The sequence below is a fragment of the Temnothorax longispinosus genome, chromosome 6 (assembly GCF_030848805.1).
Source record: "Temnothorax longispinosus isolate EJ_2023e chromosome 6, Tlon_JGU_v1, whole genome shotgun sequence".
Lineage (NCBI taxonomy): Eukaryota > Metazoa > Arthropoda > Insecta > Hymenoptera > Formicidae > Temnothorax > Temnothorax longispinosus.
Genome location: NC_092363.1, coordinates 8,419,864 through 8,436,769, shown reverse-complemented (window position 1 = coordinate 8,436,769; position 16,906 = coordinate 8,419,864). Strand labels below are relative to the sequence as shown.

The following is a 16,906-nucleotide window of genomic DNA, read 5'->3' as shown; positions in this document are numbered from 1 at the left end:
AGAATGACGCTTCGCAACGCTATACATATAAGTATGTATGCTACGTCAAGTTTAGTTCATCAGCGCGCATCACGCGCATGCTGTCGTGCGAGACCTGACCGCCATCGCCATCTTTGTCTCTCACGACGCGCGCGGCGGCGGCGGCGCGGCCTAGGCGTGCGTCCGCGTCCGGTGCGTCTCGTTGTCGCGTCGGTTTGTCGTCGCGCGGCGATGTCGCACCGCGTTCCGTCACCGTGTGATTTTTATCAGTTAACAGTGACCTGTGCGCTTTACCGAGTCAATCGCGAAAGTATAGTCGAATATAAAGCGAGAGCTAGGCGATCCTGGCGATCAGATTCACCTATGTGTGTATCTAATCTATATGTCGATTGACGCGATGGTCGATCGTAAGTTCGTACGCGCGTTCGTATTTGCACGATTATTTCAATACGCTTTGAAAAGGCTATCATGAAGTACAATACTTGTCAGTCGTCGGTCACAATTGCAAATTAAACGGTCCAATAACAACAATCGTCGCGAGAATAACAATAGCGATATAATATTGCAATATTAGTATTTGCGCATATGCGTTGTAGAAAATGTATAACATTATTATATAATTAAGAATATTATTATTATCTATACGACAATATGTAAATGTGTTAATCGTGCAAGTGATCGGCTGATGAAATATCGTTGGCTTTGATATTTGATTTTTGATGCAGCATATGCGCCACGGTTCGATTTTGGTTCAACCGCGTCGGGAATTTAAGTACGACGCGCAAGTCGCCGGTCGCCGCGCGCGCGAGATAGAGCGAGCGAGCGAGAGAGAGTCCGCCATCTTAGTTTCGCTTTGCGCGCTCCCGCCTCCCGTCGCTGATACGTCTCGGAGAGTTGGAGTCGCGAATTTGTCGCGTTCGTACGTTACTTGTCGCAAATTGAACAACGTCGCACGATGCGCTAATAATAAAGTTAATAATAATCGTTAGAGATTACGCGGCGGGGCCGGGGGGGGGGGGAGGGGGGAGGAGGATGAAAGCGTCGAGCGATCGTCCACGTCCACGGTACGTAGAATATGGAGCATGGAGCGTTCGTGATTTAGTACTCGCGTATTCGCGGTGCACGGTGTGTGCATATACGAGTGCAAATATCTCTCGCGCACGTCACGCACATCACGCGTCATCGTCTCATCCCGCGTGCACCTATATAACCTACCTATAATAAACCTATGTACATTTGTACTATCGTTTGTGCTGCAAATGGAGCATTATCTGATCGCTATTACAGGAGCTAAAGCAAATAAACACGCTTCGTTTAAGCTCCTCGTGCATGTAATAAATAAGACTATTGATCGAATATATCGAATCGTTTCATCATTTTATCGACTTATAAGATATCGTTGAACGTTGAACACGGAGTAATCGTACGTTATCGGTTATACGTTAATATGATATATCGCGCGCGCAGCGCAGGCCGCGCAGAGTAGGTAATGTAGGTATGTCGACGATTCCGACGATACATCGATACATCGATACGCTGTGCAGTGTGCTGTCAGCTGTGCAGGCTGTGCTGCATGTATACAGATGCACCGTGTGGCGTGTACCGCCTACTTACTTTTTAAGGTTACATTAATCTCGTTAGATTAGAAATAAAAGGCCGCGGCCGTGACGTGAGATTCGTGATTCGTGCGACTACGGGGAGATTGGTAATTACGTGAACGCGGAGCGCTCAAAACGTAAAATATATGCCTTTGCGCAGCGACGTGCGATCGACGATCGTAACTCGGCAAGTAAACGTGTAACGTAAAAGGCAAGTGAAACGAGACTTATTATAAAAAAAGAAAAACTCTTTGACATTCGTGACACTCGGACTTTCGCGAGTGCGAGTGTTATCCGGAGTGTTAGCCCGTAGCCGCTGTATTATGGAGGAGCTGAATCGGTGCCAGAAATCGCCTAGGAGTTGGCGCCGATGGAACAGTTGGAAGATCTGGCCAGGCGGTAGTGCCGGTGCGACGGCGACGGGTGCGACTGGTGAGTAAAAACGCCTTTTCGTTTCTCCTGCTTTGTTTGTTTGTTTGTTTATTTCGCACGTTATTTTTACATTGCTTTTTCGCGTCTCCGTGGCGCGACAACGATCGCGAATGTCTCGATCGCAATGTTTGAAACTTTGAGCGTGATGATACGCTCTCGTTTCTCTCTTCCACGGATAAGTCGAGGGATAAGTATATATACTTGAGTTTGAGTGCGGATATATTTTATATTCCACTTCTATATATATACTATATATATTGAGCCTTTCCTTTCCGAGAGAGAAAGGAAAAACAGCTAGATTTTCCGACAAAAATCTTTTACATTTACTCTGCTTACATTTACGCGACCTGCTATGCGTTACATTTTTCGATGGGATAACTAAAGCCGATTAAAGCGGGTGACGTGCGTGACGTTAATGAGCTTAGTTTTGGAATTGCGAGAAATGATGGATTTATGATGGAAGCTAAAGCTAATATTCATTATTTTATTTTAACAGTTTTTCAGTTTTACTGAAAAAAGTTTATTGTTATCATGCTATTTAATTATTATTTTTTAACACGTTTCGTCACGCTCGAACTCTAATAACGTATTATAACGTGAAATCAAGTAGGTACGATATTTATTTGCTATTTGCGTAAAGGAATATAATATCGAAACGTTTTTCCGTGCGCGCGCGCGCGCGAAGAAAGGTTGTTATTTTTATTATACGGTACAATAAATATGGAATACAATCACCCCCTTGTACTATTACTGTCAGCTTTCTATATCAATGTCACTCTCTTTCCTGCATTTATGAGAAGCTCTAACTAATTTAAACTAATTTATCTATTACGTTATTTTCCATCGCGTCACCCCTTTTACAATTATTATCAAACAAATATTAAAACCAAATTTTAAAAATGTAGAAGAATCTATTTAAAGACCATAAATCGTTTCTGTTGGAAAAATTGTCCGTTGAAATAAGATCTGGAAATGAGATTTGTCTTCGTCTGGGTGGATTTCATCCTGGATTAACGCGATCGCATCCCCGCGGCGATAGTTAAGTTGTCTCGAGTTATGACGGCAATTAAGTGTTGCGCGGCAAGGTTTACCTTGTAACTAACTTCCGCTGACCGTTCACTGGTTCTGGTTACCTTGGTCGCGTCCGCTCATCGGTTTACTCCCCAGCGAGATTAGCTCGCGCGATTCGATTAACGTCAGAACACCGCTAGCAAAAACGTAATTCGTTAGTGCCTATAGTGGACAAGTCGCTACGATCCCAAATGATAACAAATATACATATTTGTCCATGGCACGTATGTTTATATTACGTATGACATATATTACGTTTGTTTCAAGTATCATGTTATTTTGCGTTACTGCAATCGATCCAATTTTTCTTACTAAATAAAGCCGGAATAAAGACGGCACATTTAAACGTTTCAACAGATAATTGAATATAAATACATATAATTGACAGAAAGATTAGTAGATTAGACAAAAATGTTTATGTACAAGCTCAAAATATTACATAACAACTTGTAAATAATTGATTATTATTCTCACTTTGCAATGTAATACAATATATATACATTTATACGTTATTTAATGTATGTATATTTAAAAATATTAATAATTAATAGTAATATCTTTTTCATAGCCACAAAAATGATTATTAAACTTGGTCAACTTGGAAGAAATAAATCTCACTGCGCACAAACGAAAACTGTGCATAAATAAAAATAATACGTGGTCAAAATTTAATTTTACTTGCATGTAATATTATAAATAAATCAATTAATATTACTTATACGTTAATGGAGATTAAATGAGACGTGTATCATCACTAATGCCACGTGTTATAGACTCGATGTATATAAATTCTTCAACAGCACGTTATTCGTTTGTAACGTTACGTGTAATATTTCTGCACGAAATATCCATATTATTTAATATAGATTGATACGATATAGATAACATACTTAATAGAGACGAAAACAAAAAAATCTTATCCAATGTGGATTACCATGCGGAATAAATTTCTGCATGTTTAGTGCAAACGTTATGCTCGCACACGCTTAGGCTATTGTCTATGTGTTTTTAAAAAGAACTAATTCTTTAGTGGAATTTTATTGATTCATACGATCATTCGACACTAAAATAAGTTAAAAAACGAAAATGCTATTAAATTAAGGGGTGCACTTCTGAGAGATATTAACAAAAAAATATTATTTTTCATTGTTTTCTAAATATCTCGAAAACAACGCAAAATACGAAAAAAGTACAAGAGAACTTTTTTGTAGGAAATAAAATTTTGCATCGAATACGTATATAAAAAATTTCTTTCCGATATCAAGAAATAAAATTAAAACAAAATTAAAAAATTTGAATTTGGGAAAAAATATTTTTTTACATTTTTGCGTACAACTTTTTTTCTAGCAGTCTAATCGATTTTTTCGTTCTGAGATAAAAGAAAGTAGACATTCTAACGAAAAAATGCGAGGTCAAAAACATTTTTACGACCAATAGTGACCGAGATATCGTTCACGCAAGTTGAATGGTTTTAGTCGGTTTTTCAGTGTTTTGCTTTTATTTTAATTTAATGTTATTTAAACTGGTTTTTTTTGCACGTATCAAAGAAAATACATAACTTTTATGCGTCATCTACAATAGCTGTAAGAATATGCAGTGAAGCATAAGCAGTAAGCTATTGACTAATAAGATTTTTACAATCCAAGAATAATCGACTATGGTTGATCAATAGCTTACTGCTTATGCCTTATTTTCATTGATACGTGCAAAAAAACCAGTTTAAATAACATTAAATTAAAATATGTAAAAGCAAAACACTGAAAAACCGACTAAAACCATTCAACTTGCGTGAACGATATTTTGGTTACTATTGGTCGTAAAAATGTTTTTGACCTTGCATTTTTTTCGTTAGAATGTCTACTTTCTTTTATCTCAGAACGAAAAAATCGGTTAGACTGCTAGAAAAAAAGTTGTACGCAAAAATGTAAAAAAAATCTTTTTTCCCAAATTTTCGCTATTTTTTAATTTTGTTTTAATTTTATTTCTTGGGTTTTCGATATCGGAAAGAAATTTTTTATATACGTATTCGATGCAAAATTTTATTTCCTACAAAAAAGTTTTCTTGTACTTTTTTCGTATTTTGCGTCGTTTTCGAGATATTTTGAAAACAATGGAAAATGATATTTTTTGCTAATATCTCAAAAGTGCACCCCTTAATTTAATAGGATTTTCGTTCTTTAACTTATTTTAGTGTCAAATGATCGTATGAATCAATAAAATTTCACTAAAGAATTAGTTCCGAATGAGCGTCGTTTTTTAGCTCCAAGCAATAGCCTAGCTGTGTTGTATTATATTTGCCCGTTGATACGAAATTTGTTTTATGCCGAACAACAGGACGATTCGTTACAGAACGCTGTTCGATATCGTCGTTTATGAGATCGAAAATAGAACCGTTGATGAGATTTTCTGGAGAACTATCGGGCGCATTAATGGGCGACGGCCTGTGCTTTTAAACGATGTTAACCCGACATCCTTTCTCGCCATTAGGAATACCAATGGAGGCGTTCTTCGATCGAATCTCTCGAGGCCCTCGCTTAGACTCTAATATCTCGGCACAAAATGCCGAACGGAGGCGGAGAATCGGAAATAAGAGAGAAAGAGAGAGAGAGGGAGGGAGGGAGAAGGAAAGGAAGGAGGAGATGCTTTTCATGTGAGGGTGCTCGAAAGGATGAGAAAGCGACGGCGTGCGAAAGAGAACCAGACGTTGAGAGGTATTTGTTAATCGGTTTGCAGGAATTCTCAATATAAGGGAGAATAATGAACAATTCTTATGACGTCCGCTTTGTGCTTTCTCTCTCTCTCTCTCTCTCTCTGCTGTAGCAAATGACGTGCACGCTCAAATCATCCACGTGTTATTTGTCACTTTTCCTGTTCGGAAACTGAAATATCCGTCAACTGCGAGGAAGAAGACAACTTTTGGAGTTTGACATCAAGCTGCCGTCGGTGTGCAGTTTCACTAATTCTGCCTATCTTGCTCGTTTCTATCCTACTTTCCAAAAGCACTTCGGATTTCCCTAAACAAATTTCGTAAAACTACATCGGGATTTATTTGTCCGACGTGGTTTTGCCTAATCTTTCATCGCGTGATGGTTCTAAATTTATCTTTCGCTTTTTATTCATCAACTTGTAATCGATGAATGTTGAGGGATGATCGGCCGATTGAATATAAAAAGCAGCTTTATATTCATATCTTTTTTGGCGAGAATTATTTATCGCACGTGTTGAACAATCTCTTTTGTCAGAGATTTGACAAATCATTTATAGAATGAGACGCCCAAAATATCTCGTCGGTTTGTCATTTTCCATCTTGTAACAATCATTTATAATATATATATAGTATAATATATTGTTTCGCACATCGGGATCCCAGTACAAATTGCCTGTTGAAAAATGGTAATCTCCCGCAGTGATATACGAGTTTATTATTCCGACGCAAAGTGCTTGCTGCTTCTCTCCGAGTTCCGTAAATTCTCCGTTCCGTATTTTGGTGAGCGGGAGCGTGGTATATGTACAATACATGTATATCGTCGTAGAAAACTCGTTAAAAGCGCGCCGCTTGACCCTTGTGCACGGGTTATTAATTGTACACGTCGTGAGTAGCTAGCGGTAGCCAGGAAAATAGTACATGCTTGACTTGTGTCGGGATCGGGAAGAAAATGATTCACTTGTGCACGTTTTTCTTACATTGCGCTTTGTTATACTGCGAAACGTACAATTTACCTTATCTTTACATTTACATGGATAAATTCACACAATTTCAAGTAAAGTTCAGCTTATCGTTTTCCCATCGTTTAAATAACGATTTAATTTCGATCGTGAAATGTTTTCATTGTCTCTTACGAAAATTAAACGTTTTGACACATGTTCAGTTCTTTATTTTGATCATCCACACGAGGACCACGACTAAGGAAAAGAAATCCTTTGAAATTCGATGAACCGAAAATGCATCGTGGATCAAATAATTAGGGTATGCAACGTGATACGTGTGCTTGGACAGGTGTTTGTTTCTGACGTCATCGCGGTATGTATATAGAAACGTTGTCTTTTGGACATCATAAATTCGGTCGGCACATCCGAAATTTGTTACGTTCTTCGACGCGCAATTTAGCATTTATTCCTTGAGTTTATGATTGTGAATTATCTATAATTTTTATTACAACTTGATCTCTAAAGGTTTGCAGTTCTTACAGTTCTGAACACACACAAACGCACACACCTATACATGTACATATAGGTTTCATCGTTAAAAAAGTATACGTTACACCTTACACCGCGTGAAAAAGTATATGAACTATATGTTGCGTGCAATAGATAGCTCCCAGCTCTACTTCGCTCGCGCAGACTTTTTATACACGCGTATATATACATGCAGTTTTTATATTTAGGGACGCAATCGATCAGAGCCTTTTTCAGAGCCATATTTATGGGGCGTACGGTAGTTTGCTGAATTTTGTGGCAACAAAAGCAACGAACGTTCGTTTATATTTAAGTATCACCGAGAAATTGCTCAAATATCGATCTTGCACATATAATATAGACGGTACGCTACATCAGTGTCGATATCACGCGCTCCAAGATGGATGGAATGTTATTTTATTATACATAAAACAAACACGCGAACGAAACAATCTTTCGTTTCCTTTACTTATATGGATGGATTCATCCATCATGGTTGGAACACGTCGCGTTGTCCAATTATTATATCGCGTACCATAATATTTTAATCGTGAGAATTTAAAGGTTTTTAACAATAAGTGGAAATTCAACGAATCCCACTTTCTTTATAACCGTCGAATGTTAAACGTAATTTTTTACATATAACGTAACTGCACACACATATATGTTTTAAAATATATCACTAAATGAAAGGAGCTTTTCAAGAATAAAGTTTCTTGATGTAGTAGGTACGTATCTTTTCATATTAATTTAAATTTAGTGCTATTGAAATTTTGAATGGATATAGCGAATAATCGTTCGACACAACAGCCAATTAAAACTTTTTATAATAGACGTTTCTAGTTGAATATACCTTAATGTTATATACGCTTATGTCGCAAGCGTAATATTTTTTTCGCAGTATTCTGGAGTTAATTGGCAAAGTTACGATTGCAATGCCTTCTTTGAATCGACTATCGTAGATAGCGAATGGCGTGTATTGCTGACATGCGAATATCTCTGTCAGTCTAGGAATAGCCATCGCGAGCACAGGCATATTATTATCTTTGCCATTAAAACATCCCCTTTAGTTAGCATTTCACCTTGCAACGAGGACAAAGTATCAGCGGTACGCGGCGCGCGGAGAGCGTATCTCTCCGGCAGAGTCGATCTTACACGTCGTTGCTCGACAAAGTGAACCGACACCGTACACGTATTAATATCTAGGGTCCGTGGCTGTCACCCTCTCTGTATTTCTTCCTATCATGCTGCTTTTAACGCTCCAAGTCTTCGGTTCGCTCGTTGTGAGGGAGAAAGGGGGGAGAAGGGAAGAGAGAGAGGGAGGGAGGGAGGGGGAGAGAGAGAGAGAGAGAGAGAGAGAGAGAGAGAGAGAGAGAGAGAGAGAGAGAGAATCCTATCATGACTCTGAAATCCGTGCGCTGAACAACAAATAAACGCTCGTGCAAAATTAAATTATGTTGAAATGCGATTGTATCGATTGTGCGATTGAGATACGTGAAGCAGCGTATTCGTAAAAGCGTTCTCGTTATATCGTTATAGGTATAAACTGCGTCTTCCGCGATACGAGGTAGCTACGATAGTTCATTTTATTATACGATATTGCACACGATATCTCACGTTTAACGATATAAATTTTCGTGATCACATTGAACCTGACATTTCTTTTCTTTTTCTTTTTTTATCAAAATGACGAGATGGTCATATTTTTCAGGTTACAAGCGATTAAAAATTGCAAAGTTTGGCGAATAAAATTACTGGATTGCGATTGAATAGATTCCCTTTTAGGAAAGCTCTTTGTATGTATTCGAGGTAATGGAAACGTTGCGAAATGAAAGGGGAGTACGAGAAATATCGGAAACTTTGAACTTGTTATGTTAATCATCCCTTTCTTCAAAAGTTAATGTAATTTTCTTTCAATATTATTTTGACCTGAAAGGTTTTTCTTTGTGCTTTCCTCTTGACCTAAAATACTCGCAGCTCGGTGGTCTTGGATAGTTGATTATATCATTTGTTATTTTTATATCATAGATCACCATTCCTTTCATAGACCACCATATATCATAGACCACCATGCCTTTATTATATAAATGTACTCGTATATGTATGTGGCGACGCCGCTGTGGGTTTAACTCCACGTATTATCAATCTCCATACTCTTTTTTTTTCATCTATCTTGTTGCATTATGTGAGGAAATTTCGACTTTTATCATATTTAAATTAGCTACATACAATTTCTTATGCGATAAAAAGCGAGATGGCAGCGCGAAAATAACAAGAGGTATTGAGATCAATTTAACGGTCTTTTGATAATACATATGAATATGTAGAAGCAAACACATTTATATTTGAATGACTTTATAATACGTATTAACTCTGCGCGGACACCGTGTTTTTGGAGCACTCACCCGGACACCCTGGGATTTTCAAGTCCAAAAGGTTTTTGAAAGCGCGTCTGTGTTACAAAAAATCTATAAAAATGCACGTATCATCTTCAAGGCTTCAAAAAGCCTGATTTCTATATATAGGCTGGAACTGTTGCATTTTTTTTTTTTTTAGAGCGCTGAAGCCATTCTCGTAGAAATTATAAATGAAAAATCGACTGCCTTAAAAGGCCCACGATGTTTGCGCAGGGTTAATGGGGATAATTTTCAGTGATTGTAAATATAATTTATATTGTTAGCAAATTATTACTTTATTTATCCAATAGTTTGAATTCCCCTCCACTTGAATTCCTCTATTAATACATCTTTCATATCATTACAAGTTTTCGTTCTCTTTATTTAACTTTCATATTTCTCTCGTGCTCTCTCTCTCTCTCTCTCTCTCTCTCTCTCTCTCTCTCTCTCTCTCTCTCAGCGTAGTTGCAAAAAGGAAAATCCATCGGTGCTCATACAATTGACTTTTTCTAGAAATACCTATCCCTTTTCCTTTTTTTTTGCGAAGATCTCCACATAGCCGAATGGACCAGTCGTGGACCGATGGATCTTTAGAGGAACGGAGAGATTCGTCACCGCGTGCGCACGCATATCAGATTTTCGCGGGATTCGTCGTCGTCGTCGTCGTCGTCGGCATCGGCGTCGACGCCGGCGTCGGCGTTGGCGACGCGGCGCGGCCCGTTACCGCGTCCCGCTCGCTCAGCCGGCGCGCGGCAGTTCGTTCTCTTGGGATCGTCAGTAGTCCAACGACATTCCGTCGAGGTGCATCTACCTTATCTACCCCACGACGCCTCGTTGTAGTCGGGTGGTAGTCTTGCCGTATATATCCTCCTCAGCACACATTACCACGCGCGTTACCTACAGCCTACAGCTCCGAGTTCGGAGCGAACGAACGTTATCTCGTTCGCACGCGTTCAATGCCTTAACTCTTTGTCACCCCTTGTTTTACCCTCGGCCCTCGCGCCGCTCTCGCTGCCTCTATTGCTTTCTATTGTGTGTAGCCGCGTGCGGAGTGTACTCGTGTTTTTTACGCTTCTTCTCTCCCCACTACTCCTCTTCATCCACCATTCTTCGTCGTCCTGGTGTGTATGTACTCGTAAGCTCTTCGTTTTGTCAGTGAAAAAAGGGGGAAAAACAAAGAAAAAAGAACCAGTGGCTGTTGTTACTATTTTTCTAATAATCTTTCTTTTTGTTCTTTTTTTCTGTACTTATTGTCTCTACTGCCCCCGATTCTAAATCACTCTATAGTTACCTAAAAGCTAAAGAATTGAAATATCAGTTACGAATGGTTTTTCATTTGATAATGAGTCATGTTATACGTGTGAATCGATTTAATCGATTTAATCCTCGTGAATCGTCGGTTTACGTCCCTCGTCACTTTCTCGTGCCTGCTACGATTTGCTCTTCGATATTGGTCACATTTTTCTTTCTCGCTGGGATAACACTGGGATAAGATATTTTCTTTATACGTACAAAATAAAAAAGTCATGATACACAAAAGAATTTCAAACGAAAAACAAATGCATCGATAGAGAAAGATAGTTTATTTTCGGGCAGATCATATATCTTGGCGAAACAGCATTACTATATTTCTGACGAATCGTTTATAATTACATACATTTGATCGATGTGCGCGTCATTATCTTTCTTCTTTCCACATTTTTTAAATTTTGAGAGTCGTTTGAGATTTTTAGAGAAAATTTTCGTTTAATAGTTTTAACTAATTTATAAAAATCTATAAAACTGATTAGACATTTAAAAATGTCTATATATTACGCAATATTTCTGTACGAGTCTATAGGAAATGTACATTTCGCATCTTTCACGACTTTGTTTTGCAATTCTCGTCTTTAAAGCATTTCCAGAATTGTGCGTTTTAAACGTTAACGTGGCTACCAATGTATACATATATATGTATATCTAACAAAAGTATAAGAGAGGACTAAGAGAATGAGAAGAAAGCTTGTCAATTGTAAATAATGTTGTTATTATTTATTTCGCGAGTGATCTAAGTTTTTTGAAAGTAAACTTTAATTTTATTATACGTATTTTATTTTACCTTGAATTGATCGATTTTTTTTTGGATTATTCATTAATTTGTTCGTATTAATGCGATTTTTTATTTTATTATTGATTTTTATTAAAACCCACAGAAATTTATTTATAGGTAAAAGAGTATATTATTTAAGAGCAGATAATTTAAAACTAAAAAAAATTTAGAGAGAGAGAGAGAGAGAATGTTACGTGACTTTCCTAGTAACTTTTCTGAAAGCGTCGAGCATATACGTTTCCAATCCCAAATATTTTTTACTCTCTCTCTCTCTCGTCATATGAAGACGACTTCGGGCAGATTCCAATTTGATCCCTTTTACGGCACTCCCTATCTTTTCGTTAATGATCCACAACTGTTTTTCCAACTGCTACAATAGGCGCTGAGAGGTACCGGTTGAACGTCATTGCCATTTTTCACATTAACAATATGTATATATTTCTTTCTTTTTTTTTTCTTTTCAACATGTGATATAAATTTCCAACATCTATCTGCGAATGCATCTTCCACTAGTCTATACGCCAGGTCGATTGAGCAAATTTGTTCCTCTTTTCACGACGAACAAATTGTATCGTTAAAACAATTGAAACTCTGAACTTGTCTGAACTTGTCTTGTGGTACAATTGAGCGCGAGCGCGCACGCCTAGAGTATTATGCATAAAGAATGAAATGCATATCTATATGAAAATGCATACATCATTGTGCATAAATGTCAAATTTGTTCGTGTAATGTGATCACGGTACACATTAGACATTACATTAGACTCACACTATGTGACGCGATGGACTCTTCAGTTTTCCTCGACTTATCAAGTTTCCTCGACCTCTTTCTTCGTGATACACATTGCATGATCTATCGAACAGGAGATAGACGCGCGTATATGCGCAAATCGAAAGCGCACGCATACATCAATTCTCCTTTTGTCGCCAATGGTTCCATTAATTTCGGATTTGAATAACCCGAGAAAGAACGGTTGATCAGTTTGGAACGAAATACTTTTATTACATTATTACGTATTGGATTCCTTTGAGCAAATCTGGCATCGGTGATTAGTTCGTTTGCGACAGATGCGCATACTTTTCGAAAAGTTGTTAAAATCGATACACGCGCTGCGGCTCAAGATTGGTCAAAGTTGGAAAGTTTCGTGATGCAGTGATTCAGAAAGACAGTGTTGCGCTCACCTCTCTTCTTACGAAGGAAATGGACAAGGACAGGCATGTACAAGGTAAGGGAGCTATTTTTGGATGCTGTTCTTATTTCCGAATACTATCGATGACCTATCTCAAGCCATCGCGTATCTCGTCCTAATAAAGATAAGTCTTTCTTTTCCTCTCCTTTTCCCTCTTTTCTCTCTCTCTCTCTCTCTCTCCCCCCTCCATTCCTCCCTCCCTCTCCCTCTCTGTCCTTTCCTCTCTTTCCGTACTCTCCACTCTCTGAGATTTAAACGCAAGATAAATGTTCCTTCCCCGAAGAAAATGTTCTGTTTCGATGGATTCTCTTTGTCATCATGTTTCACCTACGTGATGGCTTAATAAAAGAGAGAAAAGAGACATTTCATTTTTTATTAGCAATATCGTCTACACTAGTCTATAGTATTTCGGTATCTAATTCTTAATCTCAATTTTAGATAGATGTTTTGAACATCTCCTTAACAAATTGAAAAGCGATCTAAAAATTTGTCATTATCAAATTAAAGACAGAGATTCCTTCGAATATTCTATTGTACATAAATATATAGATAGTATTTCAAAGTTTGCTAAGTGACTTTCAGGTAGCATAACATTTAAACAAAAAATCATATCATCACTTTATATCTATATCTACACATGGAAAATTCAACATTCATTTTATACGATATTGGTTTTTAAGTAATGAGAGAAATCGATTTTCTAAAAACTCAAACACATAACATGTCAATCGTTAATCTCCCTTGCGGTTAAGAAATTTTAAGCTTTTAAGTGAGGTCGGATTTGCAAACAAAAGCGCAGCTCACAATCGTGAGAAAGTTATTGGATGGTCGGCACTTTTCGGAGTTGTTCAATCGACTCGTACCAATGATGAACTAACATTGTAACTATATGAAAACCGCCAACGAGACACTTATTTTCGGAATTATCTCGCTACGTAAAATAGTGAAACTTTAATCAGTACTACTATAAAGATTGAGCTTCCGAAAAGAATTGAAAAAAACTTTTGCGCGATTCCAATAATGAGTAATATTTTCTATAATAAGAGTAATATATCAACAAGGAAACGGTAACAATTTTTATCAGAAGCATGAGCATTAGCATGAGCATCGGACGTAGGTATATGTTTCATTTATGAAAGTATATCGATTATTTTGCGTCCTACCCGTTTGTTCGGTCAGGTGAAGCAGCCGCTTTTTCAACTAGAGCTAGTATTTAGTATCTTAGTGTATCTAGTATAGCGTGTATCTTTCCCGGTTGCCGATTCGCAGATTTATCGGACAGAATGGATGATCGTGTCAATAATAAGGCGATAAAATAATCTCTTCGTGTCATTTGTATTAATAAAATCGTATCGGTACAATTTCGATACACACGTATTATTGAGCAATATATATGTGTGTGTATATATACATAGAAATATGTATGATGTATGTATTATATGAATAATATGAGTAAAAATATACAGATTGTATTTTCGATGAGTTACGATGGCAGGAAAATGTTTATTCTTCCAAATTTATTGGAAAGTATATCGATAACAATCGAAGAAAATTGACTGAAAAACCATCGATCGGTTTTTGTGAATCGTTCTTTTCGACAATGATGCATATATGTTGAAATTATATCAGGAAATGTATTAAAATTGATACCAAGCTCATATCTGCCTAGATTTCTTCGCTTGCATTACTATTATGATATGTTGTTGGTTCGTAATATTTATTCTAAAATTTTTAATTATCTTTCAAGGTAATTGTTTGCAAAGAAAAATAAAATAAAATTGCCAATAACAAGGAAAAATAGCATTGAATAGTATCAAAAGGTTAAGGACTTTTTTAAGACCTTCATTGGAGAACTCGGATAATTTTTATTTATCTCCATGTTTTTTTAATCTAAATATATTTATATCAATATGTGTATATACAATATATTATTCAAGAATGTTTCTCGCACGAGTTTGACTGTTGTGAGTTACAGCGTAATTTTTCACGTACGAAAAAGGTTACAAGTAGGAGAATCTGATTTATCTGGTAACGATGTTTTCAGCTCCACAAGTCGTATCGGAGCAATAAATAAACATCATACGCGCTAGGTGCGTATGGTATTTGTGATTTTTGTATAATTTCACGGGAACAAAGTGAACTGCAGTCGGGCTTTGATAATCGCGCGCGGGAAAGCAAAGGATCGCTGTTAATACGTTACGCTGAGTTATTGTGATTGTTCCAATTAACCGCAGTCAACTTGGCGTATACTACGCATTAACTTCCCAGGCAACTTGTTTGTGTCACTGAGTTTTAACCGAATCAAATTAATGTGAGTCCAACTATCACACGATTTTAGAAACATGCGAATAAATGAATTATTAAGAGTATATATTCGACTGAATATACGCTAAGCTTTTGATATAGATATCGGATTTCTATAATATCGTCTATAAATAATGAGATGTCGTATAAATGTATTTCCGGGAAAGCGAATCAATATAAAATATCGCGGTGTGTCGAGTTACATTAAAAAGATATCTTTTTATAATAAAATTCTGAGAATAATCAAGTATAGTAAGTTAGTAAGTTAACTAACATTACTTCCGGTAAATCGAAATATACCGAAAAATTAAATTAAATCAGCTGATGACACGTATGTTCGAGAAGCACGTATTTGCTATTCACGTATTTATTTTTGCGAGTAGCAAACCTTAAAATTTTACTAATCATTGATGACTTTTATCTTATACGTAGCTTATTCTGCATAATGCTGAGAGAGCTCGCATATACATATATTACCATCAAATGCGATTATGAATTATTCAAACGCTTGTAATCATGCACTAATGCAATCATCATGTAAATGGCACGCAGCATATCCCGCAAATGCGTAATACCCATAATAATATAATTTTAAATAATATAATTTTATTTTCTTGTTTTTTTTTTAACTTTATTACGTACGAGGTATCATATCTAAATTCTAAAAGAGGTATAAAAGAAATATAATTTTTTTTATTGCTAACATCTCATTTGAATCGCACATCGTGTTTTAAATTATATCTGCCAAAAATCAATAATATTGTTGAGGTTATCCATAGTGGTCACCTAGTGGGCGCCAGCATTCCTTTGAGGTTTTCTTTGCGACAAAATCTGATATCTCTCCACGTACATACAGCTTACGTCGGTAATTTATCCACTGTTGGGACTACACACTAACATTTTGTCTCACCAAGGCCGGTATTCACAGTCATCAGATCTTATATTTAAGAATAAGAGCATCTTAAGTTTATCTTTAGATGCTGCACGACTCGTCTCATTGGCTACGGAGTATCTAAAGATGAACTTAAGACGATCTTATATGTATATAAGATCTAAGACTACGTGAATACCGGCTCAAGTCTCATATATTTTTATCATTTCTGCCGAATGATAAGAGTGAAAAAACTGCGGTTTTTAAATATTAATTAGTTGTAAGATGTGTGAATAACGTCGTGGTAGGTACCATTAGAGTACAATAGAATACGTATAGTAGGCTGTTATTAAATTTTCCTCTTGTTGTCCGAGTTTGCTCGTGAAAGGCTTTTCGTTTTCCTGATGATTCCAATCTTTGCTTCTTATCTGCCCTTTCACATTTTACGCGCTTAATATATGCTTAACGCGTTTAACGCGCTTAAAGTTAGTGATTCCCTTGTTAAAAAACCTTCTATAGAGTATAGGCCATAGATCACACCAGCCTTTTACAACTTCGTTACGTTCTCGGTCTACGGGTAGCATTCTTTTATATTAGTACGCTTTCAGAAAGATTTGCAAACGATTCACTGATAATAGGAAAAATATTTTAATAAAGTTCTTACACACACACACAACCGTCGCTCCATGGTTCCGACCGTGTGATAAATTTCTAAAGAATTTGCGTGATGAAATTGAATTTGATTTAAACGCATTTTGGCGAGATCAGAATAATCGGATTCTTGGAGTGACACTTGATTC

General features: G+C 37.0%; 2 protein-coding genes across 3 annotated transcripts in view; one reads left to right on the top strand and one right to left on the bottom strand.

Moving 5' to 3' along the window:
• Nucleotides 1–16,906, bottom strand: part of LOC139814050 (probable ATP-dependent RNA helicase DHX34) — a 58,575-nt gene that overhangs the window by 13,802 nt on the left and 27,867 nt on the right. The gene's annotated exons all lie outside the window — the stretch shown is intronic.
• The window catches only part of LOC139814052 (dual specificity calcium/calmodulin-dependent 3',5'-cyclic nucleotide phosphodiesterase 1), a 100,289-nt gene continuing 84,476 nt past the window's right edge, over nt 1,094–16,906 (top strand). Inside the window, exon 1 of one of the 2 annotated variants that reach the window (XM_071780013.1) lies at nt 1,094–2,009. In XM_071780013.1, the coding sequence (XP_071636114.1) occupies nt 1,901–2,009 (109 nt within the window). In that variant the 5' untranslated portion in view covers nt 1,094–1,900. Of the gene's footprint in view, nt 2,010–10,428; nt 12,968–16,906 lie in introns of those variants that run through there. The other variant, XM_071780016.1, reaches the window with a different exon arrangement.